Here is a 12,946-nt window from a genome sequence, read left to right as displayed (position 1 = left end):
CCATGCAGCAGCATATTCAGGTATGTTCCCAGAATGCACAGGAAATGAAGTTTGAATCAGTTGTAGAATAAAAATGAGTAAAAGCACCAGAGATGTCACACCACGAAGAGAAATGTAATATGTAAAGTCATGACTATTTTCTAGTAAAGTAAGGTTATCTATTCTAACACATTTGAAATTCAACAAATTATGTTATTTAAACAAATGGTCAGTGAATACAAGGGTGCTGTGGGAATTCCTTCAGCCAATAGCCTTTAAGATACTGGCCCACTTTGGGCGTGGTCTCATGCACTATAAACGCTGCGAGGGCCTCTTGGCTGCTGGATTCGGTTCCTGTTTCCTGTTCCCAGTGCACACACAGGACTGCGAATTGCTCCCCTTTCTGTGATTTTATCCTCAAATAAATATACTCTATTCTGGGCTACTGTGGCCTCTTTTGTATGCCAACACAAGAATGACCAACAATATACCATATCAAAATTTCAGCCTTTCCCCCAGTAATAATCTTAGTGTTTACTGAATATGTATTAAGTGGTAATCACTTTTATGGTTAGTTTTGCTGAGTAGGGTTTGTGTTTAGCATGTACACAAAAGATGACTCCATCCAGTAACAATATGAATATCAAAGTAATGTGCTAACTTTCAATTACAGTAACAATGCGTGTAGTTCCAGGTCATCTTGGGTTGTCTGGTAAGATCTTAACTCAAAAACCAACGAACCAGCAACAACAACAACCAATCAACCAACCAACCAACCAACCAAACAAACAAACAAACAAAAAACCCAAAAATCAAACCACCCCCAGTCCCCAAATCTAAATACTGCCACAATCTTCTTTGCTGCATCCAACAGGAAGCTGTCTTATAGACACCTGGAGATTTCTATAGACCTGAGTGCCAAGGAATAAGATGGTACACAGGACCCTGGAAGAGGCAGATATAAAGACCCTGTTTCAAGTAAGGATAGATGGGAGTTAGAGGAATTCTGGTCCTGAGTTCTACCATTCCAAGAACAGGAGTGGGATCCATTATGCAACCCGAAAGGACCCACTCCTCTCCTTCTTTTCTGTTGTTGCTAGATCCCAGCCTCTCCCTGAATTCTCTGCAAACACCTGCCTTTTCCTCTCTCCAGCAAGAGTCTTCCATAAGCGAATGTTCAAATCTTGTAATAAATTTTGCATTGAGAGCTCTACAGAACATGAAAATCACTACAATCTTTCCTCCACAGAGGAAGCAACTAATTTCACTCCTACAGGGCACCAGTCATGTTACTAAGGGGAGTGTCACCTTTAAAATCAATTACTGTGGTTAGAAAGAACAAGGAACATATCCACCTCTCCCTACTGGCTTCAACAGAGGTGCTATGATACAGAGGTGATAATGAATAGCACAGGAGGGAAGAAAAATGGGAGAAAGATTTTCACAAAGATTCAAGTTTCAAAAATGAAATTGAAGATCATTCCCATGTCTCATCCTGTTAGGTGTCACTAGGACATTTCTTCTCAGAGCAAACAATGCTTTGGTCAAGAAGGTCAGAAAGACAAAATTAAGTCTTCAAGATCTCTTATATTCTGTCTGAACCACTGTAAATTGTCTATTTTGTTTTAGGTTTTAGTCATCTTTACAGTTATAATTGTCATCTAGAAGGCCTCATGCTAAATTAAGAGGCATAGATGGATAGTTTTATTCCCCTCCATTTCTAAACATATATGAATTTTAGTAAATTCGGGGAAGAGTTGAGAGTATAAAATACAGGCTAGCGTTTGTGTCAAAGTGAACTTTTTTTTACAATTAACCATTAAGAATATGTTCCCTAGGCAATGAAGCTTAGAGACATCTAGACATCATATACATAAATTTTTCCGTTCTTTTCTTTTAAGACAAGGTTTTATCCTGTAGATCTGGCTGGCTCGGAACTTGCTATTTAGCCAAGATAAGCCACAGACTAATAGTTCTTCAGTGCCTAAGCCTCTCAAAAGTGCTGGGTATGCTCCACCATCACCTGGTTCCATACATATAATTAATACAACATTCACATATATGCAGATGAAGCATGCCGGTCACTTATTCAGAACCTATACTCTTAGATACCTCCTTTGTAAATTGTTTAGGAAAATGCATTACAGACCCCAATGTGAGATTATAAATGTATATTCTTTGATAGTAACTTATTTGTCAGTCTTGGGTCTTTTGCAGAAGGGCTCAGAGCCAATGCATTGACAACGGTCCAAAGGTTAGCCCACAACATAATTTTAGAAAACAAAGTGAATTAACAATTAAAAAAATATAGCTTCACAATAAAATTCAGTCCTTATTCCAATCTAATAGTCCTCCTTAAAGCAAACACACTAACACTGCAGTTAGATAGAGCTCTCTCCACTAATTCACTGATTTGTTTATTTTTTGATCAGGTCTTGTTATATAGACTAGGGTGACATCCAACTCCAGGCCTCCTGCCTCAGCCTCCTAAGTGCTGAGATTACACCCATAGCTAAAAACCCAGGACCCAGAACCTAGGGTGAACCCTTCACTTGTACTTTGTTATATTTGTCCACATCACCCTTTTCTTTCCTGTTTGACCCATGGACTAAAGGTAATAAAAAAACAGGTAAGCCCGTTGGCTCTTTTCATTGAGCTGCATAATGAATGATGGGGCTTATATGCTGGAATACATGCAGGCAGAACACTGTGTACATAATAAATAAATAAATCTCTCTATAAATGGGTTTAGAATAATTAAGAACTATTTTCTGAGTATTATTCTAGACCAAAAGGCAGATGTGTTGTGGGATAATCTTTCTGTATACTGTGGTGATGTTATCTCTGCTAAGGTACCTTCTGCTGAGTTTAATAAAGAGCTGAATGGCCAATAGGTAGGCAGGAGAGGATATGCGGGACTTCCATGAAGAGATAGGACCTCTAGGAAGAAGAGAGGTAGAATTTGCCAGCTATACAGAGGAAATGGAAATAGTATACTGAGGAGAGATAATAAGTCATGTGGCAAAATGTAGATTAATATAAACATGTTAATTTAAGTTTTAAGAGCAAGTTGGGAACAAGCCTAAGATACGGTCAAGCTTACATAATAGTAATACTGCTATTGTTATGGATTATAATGTAAATATCTGATATGCAGGATATCTGCTATGTGGCCCCTGTGAAAGGGTTGCTTGGTTCCCAAAAGGACTGTACCCCACCGGATGAGAACCTCTGCTCTCCCACGTAGTCGTCCTAAAGAAAAGCACCATGAAGGGGAAGTATGGAAGTGTTAATACAGTCTATGAACTGTAGAAGGCCTGCTGAGCCTCCTCCCTCTTTCCAGTTAAAGGCAGCTCTGTTCTAAATAGGTGGAACCAATGGTGAGGCCAGAGGAATTTGGAAAATTCTTGATTTTACATTCTTCTGTGAATTATCATTAAAAAAAAACTTTGTTGATGCTGGGATAGAGCTGAGGGCTTCACACAAGCTAGAAAAGTCGTCTCACTGGCTTTGTGGGAGCCTAGGCTGTTTGGATGTTCACCTTACTAGACCTGGAAGGAGGTGGGAGGTCCTTGGACTCTCCACAGGGCAGGGAACATGGTCTGCTCTTGGGGCTGATGAGAGAGGGGGAGTTGATTGGGGGAGGGGGAAGAATATGGGAGGCGGTGGCGGGGAAGAGACAGAAATCTTTAATAAATAAAAAAAAAAAAGAAAAGTTGTCTCCCACTGAGCTACCACCATCTGTACCACCATAAGAGCTGAAGGCTTTCTTCAAACGACATAGTCAATGAGCTTTTAAGAATGGAACGGGCCTTTCTTAGAAACACGGTGTTGCTCAGGCACAGTCAAGTCACATCTTTGGAGAGGTATCCCACACTCAAAACTATGTTGACTGGCCCCCTCGAGCTGCTGAGCCGCCCGCGAGCTCACACCGGCTTCTCTTCAGCCTCAGCAAGTGCGCTGCGGTCGCCGTCATGCTTGCCGCTGCCCTTCGTCGCTGTACCGCAGCCGCGGCCACCCGAGGCTTTCTGCACCCCGTCTCGGCCCCCAGCCCCGCCGCCGCTGTCCAGTCCATTCGCTGCTATTCTCATGGATCACATGAGACAGATGAGGAGTTTGATGCTCGCTGGGTGACATACTTCAACAAGCCAGACATCGATGCCTGGGAATTGCGTAAAGGGATGAACACACTTGTTGGTTATGATTTGGTTCCTGAGCCCAAAATCATTGATGCTGCTTTGCGTGCATGTAGACGGTTAAATGATTTTGCTAGTGCTGTTCGCATCTTGGAGGTTGTTAAGGACAAAGCAGGACCTCATAAGGAAATCTATCCCTATGTCATCCAGGAACTTAGACCAACTTTAAATGAACTGGGAATTTCCACTCCAGAGGAACTGGGCCTCGACAAAGTGTAAACTCCTGTCTATGGGCTTCCCAAGGACTCACTGCTATTGCTACTTGATTAAAACAGTCGCCTGGAAATGTTTTATTTGAACAAATTTTCCTTTGAGTATCAAACCATGTAATAGTAACTTGGACTTTAATAAAGGGAAATGAGTTTGAACTGAAAAAAAAAAAAAAAAACTATGTTGACTGGAGCAAATCTCCCGAGCAGAAACTACTTTGGCTCTCTAGGATGAGCCCTCCCAGCACCAACCCCCTTGGTAAGGCCACAGTAGAGTGGTGCACAAGCTCCTGGTGCCAATGCTGCGATCACTTAAGACTTAGAAGGACATTTGATAGCTGCCTTTTAAAACACACTCTCCCAAGTTGTCTGGCAAGGACTTATAGTTTCTATCCCGATGCTCTGACCTGAGAAATCTTCAAATCTTTTCTCTAATCCTTTTATCCATGGCTGTCAAATATGTTCTTATGACAGTAGGTTACTTCAATAACAAAAGTAGAAAATCCAGCAAGAATCACAGATGTGCTGATTTGTATTCTCTGACCAGTCCAGGGGCTAAGGACAAATCATCACCCTGCAGCAGTGTCTGTTCAGTACTCTCAAAACAAGTAAGGTCAGACATATTTACACAAAGACAAGACGTGATTATTATGAAATGAAAAGAGCTCTTCAGGTTGCCTCGTACATTCCTCATGATCACCACTTGGGGAGGTGGAAGTGCATCCCAGGGATGATGCTTCTGTCTGTGGGCAAAGCATTCTAGAAAGATGCTCCTTCCCATGGCTCTGAAGATGCTCCTGTGAGCTGCCCCCATAAGAACTATATAGTTAATTGTGTGAATTCTTGTCAGCAGTGTAAGAGAAGAGAATGAGGATGTCTTTTCATCTTATATTTGTTGTGACTGGAGGAAACTCTGAGAACTTGGAAATATTTATTGAGCAGGTAGCACCTATTCTTTTGCATATTATTCTTTGACAGTTTCATCCTCTAAGGATCACTGCCATTTAGAACCAGTCAGATGTAATTCAGAGCTAGTTGTGGAGACAGGCCTTGGTACTGTGCAGTTTTCTTACATGTACTATGAACTAGAATGGCAGGCCATTCTGGAAACTTAGTGAGTTAACTGGTAGGTTCTTGCATGCAAAAACACAGAAGACTATCACTCAGATGCAGGAATCTCACATGGCTCTTAAAAAACAACTGCTCAGGATTCCTTTTGTAACTTAAAAAAAAGCTTCAAAACGTAAATTCTACTTCTCCATTTGTGTGTGTGTGTTTCCTGAGTGGACAGTGAGGTACAGATGGGCTTGTATTTTAGCATGTGTGGCAGTGTGAAAGGCCCAAAAACTTTCTGTTCTCTCATGACTTCTATGCCAAAGCCTTTCTACCATTTTACTCTTCAGCTAAAGCAAAACCTCATCTAGGCATGATTAGAAAGACCTAGCCTCTGTCACTGTTTGGTTCATGCGTCTCTGTGGCACTGTTTACAGGTAACAGATCAGAGATGATCTTCCTTCTACATCATCAGTTTTTAATCAGCCATATTTAATGTGTTTAAATAACAACTTAAAATTTTTCAATTATTGTATTTTATGTATATGGGTTATCTGACTGCATGTACCTCTGTATATCATATACATGCCTGGTGCCTATGCAGGCCAGAACATAAGCAGTAAATGTTGCTTTGTCCATGTATTAGTAAAACCTTAAGAAGTAGGGTCCAGTGAAAGGAAGACAGGTGAGGCTAGGTGGTGGGGAAGCCCTTGAAGGGAATATTTGGACTCCAGACCCTCCTTTCCTTCATGGCCCACTTCTTCTCCTCTCTTCCTCATCTCCCCCCTCTCTATGCCACAAAAGGGTCCAATGACACAGGCAGAATCAAAGTCCTGTAATTATAATCAAAAGTACGTCTTTCTTCCTCATAAATGGATTGTCAGGTATTTTTGTCATAGCACAGGAAAACTGATTAACACTGAAACACAGAACCATATTTTAACTACCCTAAACATAGCCAGTCCAGAATCTACTCCTACATGTAGTACATTTTTATTTACACTCAGTCAGGTCTATTCAAGCTTCTAATTAGAACCATCTTGTTCTAGTTTTACTTTTCATGGTGCTACTTACCTAATGATGCCCAGTGAACACCTGTATTTCTTCTCTATTATGCCTTAGAGGATTCTGATGATGATGCTCCCACCATCCCTTTCTAGTCTAGAAGTAGTGACCCATGTTCAGTCAGGACTTTCTATACAGGGGACTTCTGGACAAAAGTGTCTCCACATCAGCATGGTGCTCTGCTCACATTATTTTCAAAGACTCAAAACATCACCCCCAAATGGCCAGCTAAGGATTTTATGAGCTCTGCTGGCAATTCCCATGGACTCTAGGATCCTAGTTTATTTGTCATGGCTTATCAAGGGACACTTTAAGACAGGGAGAATTTAGTTAAAATTCAGAGCACAAGTCCCTCTCCCTAGGCATGTACCCTAAATGTGAGTGGAATCTAAACTGAAACCACACACTGCTACTGTCTAGGTACTGCAGCTAACATGACAGCAGAGGGCAGGCAGGTTATGAAGGGTCAGTACGGTAAGAGAGTCCATGCACAGTTGACAACTGGGGAATTTTTGGCAAGAGAAAGAAATCCTGTATTAGTTATGTTGTCACATATATTTTGTGGTCCAAGGAGGAAAATGGTGTCCCCAAATTTCTGTGAGGCTATGACAATGCTATGGGTGGCTACAGAAGGAAGCAGAGTTTCTGCAGTGTGGTCACACTACCACCCTACGTCCATCCCACCGGGCCCGCCTGCACTATACCTCCGCTAACAGGACAGACATGCTCTCACAGGTTTACCAACTTAAGATGTGGCTCTAATTGAGGCCAAAGAGAAGTCTACAAAGCAGGAAAAAAAATTACCAAACTGTATTGTTAACGTCCAATTTATGAAGGAAAATAATCTGTTTTCGTTAGGTTTTGAGGGTTTCTGTCCATGACTAGTTGAGCCTGGGAGTCAGGACTTGTGGCACACAGTGTAGAGGGAGTGCATGGCAGACCAATCTACTCACCTCATGTTGACTAGAAATCGGAAGAGGAAAGCAGGGATCTACTCTCTCTCACTGGGCCTCACCCATCCACTTTACAAAAGCATAGGTTGGGTCCCAAATGTTCAACACAGGGGACTTTGGAGGGCATTCAAAAACCAAATCATTACAGTTTTTGGAAACTTCCTCTTCTAAGTTTTCAGCTGAAAGAAAATAAACTGATGTGGCCCCATGGCCACTTTGTCATGCATGGAGGGTATAGGTAAAAGGTTCAGTTCACTGGCCCACCACTGAAAACCATAGACCTCCATCTGGATGCCAAATGTAGGAGAGCCCTTCACGGATGCCAGGAACTTTTCCATACCCTGATGTACCGACACTGCCTAATAAGATAGGTGGGTGTGAATGCAGTGTCTTGGGGGCGCCTTCCCGCAACCAAGGAGTTGAAGGTAATAGAAAGTAAATGGCTTTAATAAGATTTATTGGCAGTTTAAACTTGCTGTTCCATGTAAAATGTATGTGCACTTTTAAGATTAGAAAATGATACACAGATCATGTTCTTACTGATTTTCTTCAGGCAATTAAATGTACAATTGGAAAAATAATCAATAGGAGCAAGCACCTCTTAGTAACTAAAAGTTGGGGATAGGTTGTTTGCCACGATGTGCACATGGAGGTCAAAAGCCAACTTGTATGAGTCAATTTCTCCTTCTCCAATGTGGGCTGAACTCATGATGTACTCAGGTAGGCAGTAGCTGCCTTGATCCAGTGAGCAATCTAATTAGCTCTAAAATTCTTTTTTATAGAAAGACTTTTTAACGTATCATTCTTCTGTTTTATTCATAAAAATAACTATTTGAACTGTGACTAGGTGTAACTCAGTATATTCAAACTGTCCTGCTTATTACTACTTCTACCTATCACAGAACTACTTTATCACCTCACCCAGAGCTCTGCCCTCATTACATACCAATTCCTTATCCTCTCTTCCTGCAGGCCCTAGAAATACTGTTCCCCACTATCTCTGAGAATTTGACAACTCTAAGTACCCACTATAATTGTGATGATAAAGTGCTGTCCTTTTGGGATTATTTTATTTACTTGGCATATGTCTTCTTGGATCATCAATACTGCCAGGATTTCCTACAATTTAAAGGGAACGCTTTTCCATGCTATTGTATCATCACATTTTTCTTATCTAGACATTCATCTAGCAACACAACCTACCTTTTGGCTATGGTAAAACACACTGCTATGAGTAAAGACATACAAGTATCTGCTTATTTCTCTGCTTTCAGTTTTTTAAGGCAATATACTCAGAAGTGAAGCTACTGGCCATATGAGAACTCTGAGAGATGTAGCCTCAGTTGGGCTTTATACAATTATGCTTCCTTATAATACACTTTAGGTTATGGCCCTTTTTCCGAATATGTTTTTATTTTTTTTTAATTTTTTTGAGACTGGTCATACTATGTAATCCTGGCTGGCCCAGGGCCTATTATGAAGACCAGCCTGGCTTCAAACTCAGAGGTCCATCTGCTTCTGATTCACAGATACTGGGGTTAAAGGTGTGCCCACCCTGCCTGGCTTCTAATGCTTTTGTACTGTGCTTAATCAGAGAAGATATGACTATGACAGATGGTGTCCTGTTATGTTGGCCACATAAGTCAACCAGTTTCCCGTTATGCCACAGTTTCTTTTTTTTTTATTAAATTTTTTTTATTAAAAATTTCCACCTCCTCCACGCCTCCTTTTTCCCTCCCCCTCCCCCCATGCCGCAGTTTTCTTACATGGAAAGAAGTCAAGTCTCAACATACAGGCATATATTATAGATATAGTTAAATAAACTTATTTGTTTATTGGGTTAACCCACGAATGCTCGAATCTCACAGGAGCTGTTCTGAGCAACATCTGAAAAGCAAGGAATCTTAGCATGCACAGGCTATTCAATATAGCACAATCCTATTGGGTTACCACCACATGTGACAGTGTACATGTGCCCTGTGCAATTCCACACCTCTTTCCAAATGTGTAGCTTTTCTCCTTCCTATGACATTAGTGCCTGGCTCTATTTTCCTATGTACTCATTCTTCTGCCTTTATGTGTAGTCCCCTTAGCATCTATGCTAATTATCTTCCCGACACCCTGGTTCACCCACAATATCTAGCATGATCAAACTCAGCAGCTTGTTTGCTTCCCTAATGCTGCAGCCTGGATCTCACTGGTATAGAACATGTCCAGGTCCAAGGCTTTAATCAGTTTTTTGCTTTTCTCAACCTGTCACCCTTGTACTTGGCCTTTTTCTTCAATGTGACTTCTGCTTCTTTAGTCCTTCCCACTATCCTAGCTCTATAGGCCTCGCTGTTCCGCTAACCTGGCTTTAGTGATCGATCACTGCAGTGATGTCCTTAAGTGTGGCCTTCTTCAAATGATTCCTATGCTGTCTTGTCTTTGCTATTTCTAGCTCAGGGAAAAGGTGCCAATTTCTTTATGTGCTCTATACACTGCAAATCAATGTTGGATGCTCTTGCTATCAATCTTTTGATTCAATTTCAACTTTAAAACCAGCCCAGCTGCTTTTGCTCTGCCTGTCCTTAGTGCGGTGTTTCTCCCAAATACCTGCACTACAGACTTTCCCATTTTTTTCCCCACACACTATATCTTAATCCTATAACCCAGAGAATTTCACTCTGAAATCTCTGAAGGGATCAGGACTATTTAAAATTAATTTTCTTGTCAAGAAAAAGAAAAGCACAAAAAAGAGCCTTGGTTTATCTGATAATTCTGAGTTTACATTGTTAAACTAAACCAGAATGAAAGCTGGATGACAAGGTAAGAGAGAAAACAGGAGCATGTTCAGGTTCTCTGCTTTGGATTTATCTTGTATGCCTTATAGTCTATGTGCCTCCCCTCCTTCCCTCTTTCTTATCTCCTGTAAAAGGAATTTCAGGAAGCATGTCTTCCCCTATAGCTCTAGATCCATGCTCTGCTACGTTCTATACTGGACACCAATGATTACTTCTGTATTCACTCCATTCTCTTAGCCAACATCACAACACCTTTACTTCTTCACAAACACATCTGGAAACATCTGCCCTTTCTTTCAAAAACCTGCCTTAACCATTCTCTGCTTCATGCCTTCTCCTTTCTCGTTCCTGCTATTCTATGTGTCTTTTCTCCCTCACCCTCTTCTATGCAATACAGCCTACTTGTACATTTCATCAGCCGCCAAGCGGTCTCTAAGCTGCAGGTCTGCATCCTGCTGGAGGCACTGGAAACTCGAGAACGACAGCTTGAATTCAGTCTGAAGGGCCTTCTCTTTCCGTCCTTTGGGTCTCCTTTGTTCCCTACTGTAGATAACAGCATTCCTCAAACTAAGCGACACACAAACACTCACACTAGTATAAGAAGCCAGCTTTGTACTTAATGGGGAAGCTCAGACTCTGGCAATCAGGTAAAGTAAGCCCCCAGGTCATATTATGGATTATTAAACCCAGACAGGTATTAATTAACATGACATTCCTAAAACCACACAAGGTTGTGTAGAAATAATGAAAAGTAAAGTCAAACCAATGCTGTTAACATTTTAGAACAGGTTCACATATAAATGTAGTAATTGGCTTTGTAATGACCGTTTCTGCATTGCTTTAGCTAGTCTTTAAGCTGTTTGAATAAAAAAAATTCATTAGAGGAACAACTGCTTTTTAAATTGGCTAAAGAAACAGATTTTAGTCAATGTTTAAATGTTTACTAAAGATCCATTTTAAAGTTTCATTTATTGGATACCTAAGATTAATAAACTAGTCATTATATGTGATGTACTTATTCATGGTCACAGCCCTCTGGCTATTAAAAACCAATCAATGTTCAATGTACATCATTCATACATCTCTTATTAGTTTTAATGTCTGAGGGTCACAACTTTACCGAGGAGAATAAGGGCTCACAACGACAGGTCTGAACATGTATATTCTCTGATGAACTGCCCCTTTGAGGAATCACTGTCCAGGTCCACCCTTAATCAGTGCAGAGAGTATAATAACCTCTCATTTTGCTTGCTTAGGATCGATGCATCTTCTGTATTCTCTAGTTAAAATATATCAATTTTAAGGAAGCTATAACCTGAGAGAGAAGACTATTTTATAATTCAGACACTTATTGTAAGGAGACTTTATCTGCATGCATGCTTTATTTTTACTATCTAGCTTTCCCATAAACAAGGGAAGGAACTATATAGACTTTGAGTATACTTGACACATACTTAATTACCAAAGACTTTTGCCTCTGCCTCTTTGTCCAGTCCTAAGGAGTTTAGTCTCTATGTGGAGGTGAGTACAGAGATTAACTAAGGCCCACAGGCAGGATTAAGAAAGGTACTCAGAAACTGGGTCTCTAGTTGGCTTAGTCAGAGCTCATGGGCATGCGGTTGAGAAAAGAAAACCAATCAAATATACTGAATTGTAATATTTGTCCTTTGCTATATAAAACCAGAGGTTCCCTGTGCCCTCTGATCCTATGCCACATCTTCCATTTGCTGCTGAGTAAAAATACCTTCTATACTTAATGTCTAATTCTGCAGCCTGAAGAGGCAAGCATTGCTTGTATTCACCCTTGGTCAGTGAAAACAGTAATAGCACCTGGCAATTCAATAAATGATAGTTATTATAGTAAGTAAGGTTATCCTTCTTGAAGGGGCTGTACACCAATGCAATAATTCTGAGATTTTATTTGGCAAAAAATCTGGAGAATAAAGTTACTATTAACTAATTCTGATGTGTCATACAGAATCCCCTATTTGTAGTGCCACACCGAGTCACATTTATCTCCTCTCCGCTCCTCCCTCTTAGAGCCAGGAAATAAGTATTAGTATAGAGGTGTGGTCAATTGACATTTTTAGGGGACAGGGCTAAAAGTAAACAAAAGGAGAACAAAGACTGTGATAGTTAACTAGGCTACTAAAGCTACTGCTAGAATCTTCTATGCACATGGGGACTGCTGTCCATGGTAGTGCTCTGTACACTGAACAGTTGCTGGGAGAGTAGACCTCGAATGCACTGATCACTCAGATACATGCAGTAAGGACGAGAAGTGGTGGTCATGGTAACTAATTTGATAAAATCATCTAATAAATCTTACAACACATATAAATCAGTACATTACACCCCACACTGAAAACACAGAATTTATATTTGTCAATTAAAAATATAGATTAAAAGTTGAATCTTTTTTTGTGTGTTTTAAAACTTCTGTGTAAGGAACTATGGGGGCAATCTGTCTAGTTTTCTATTTTTCAAATTACTTTTATTAAAGACATTTTTATGTTTTCTTTTCTTGAGGAGATGGGGACTGAACCTAAGTTTTGAGGAAATGAGAACTGAAAGAAAGTCTTCTTCTTCTACTGCCCTCACACATACTAAACATAACTACCCACCATGTCCACACTGTAGATGCTGTTTCACAACAAATACATCAAAAGTAAGGTACAGATAGTGTGCACTGAGATCTCACAATAAAG

At 40.5% G+C, this 12,946-nt stretch overlaps 2 protein-coding genes across 2 annotated transcripts in view; one reads left to right on the top strand and one right to left on the bottom strand.

The window, feature by feature from the left end:
- Window positions 1-12,946, bottom strand: part of Lyrm4 (LYR motif containing 4) — a 92,505-nt gene that overhangs the window by 52,101 nt on the left and 27,458 nt on the right. The window lies entirely within an intron of this gene.
- On the top strand, window positions 3,876-4,563 carry LOC142848184 (cytochrome c oxidase subunit 5A, mitochondrial). The gene has a single exon (XM_075969892.1). The coding sequence runs from the start codon at window positions 3,954-3,956 to the stop codon at window positions 4,392-4,394; it is 441 nt and encodes a 146-aa protein (XP_075826007.1). The 5' UTR covers window positions 3,876-3,953; the 3' UTR covers window positions 4,395-4,563.

This window comes from Microtus pennsylvanicus, chromosome 4, assembly GCF_037038515.1.
Source record: "Microtus pennsylvanicus isolate mMicPen1 chromosome 4, mMicPen1.hap1, whole genome shotgun sequence".
Taxonomy (NCBI): Eukaryota; Metazoa; Chordata; class Mammalia; order Rodentia; family Cricetidae; genus Microtus; species Microtus pennsylvanicus.
Note: the sequence above shows the minus strand (reverse complement) of the source record. Positions and strands in the feature narration are given on the sequence as shown.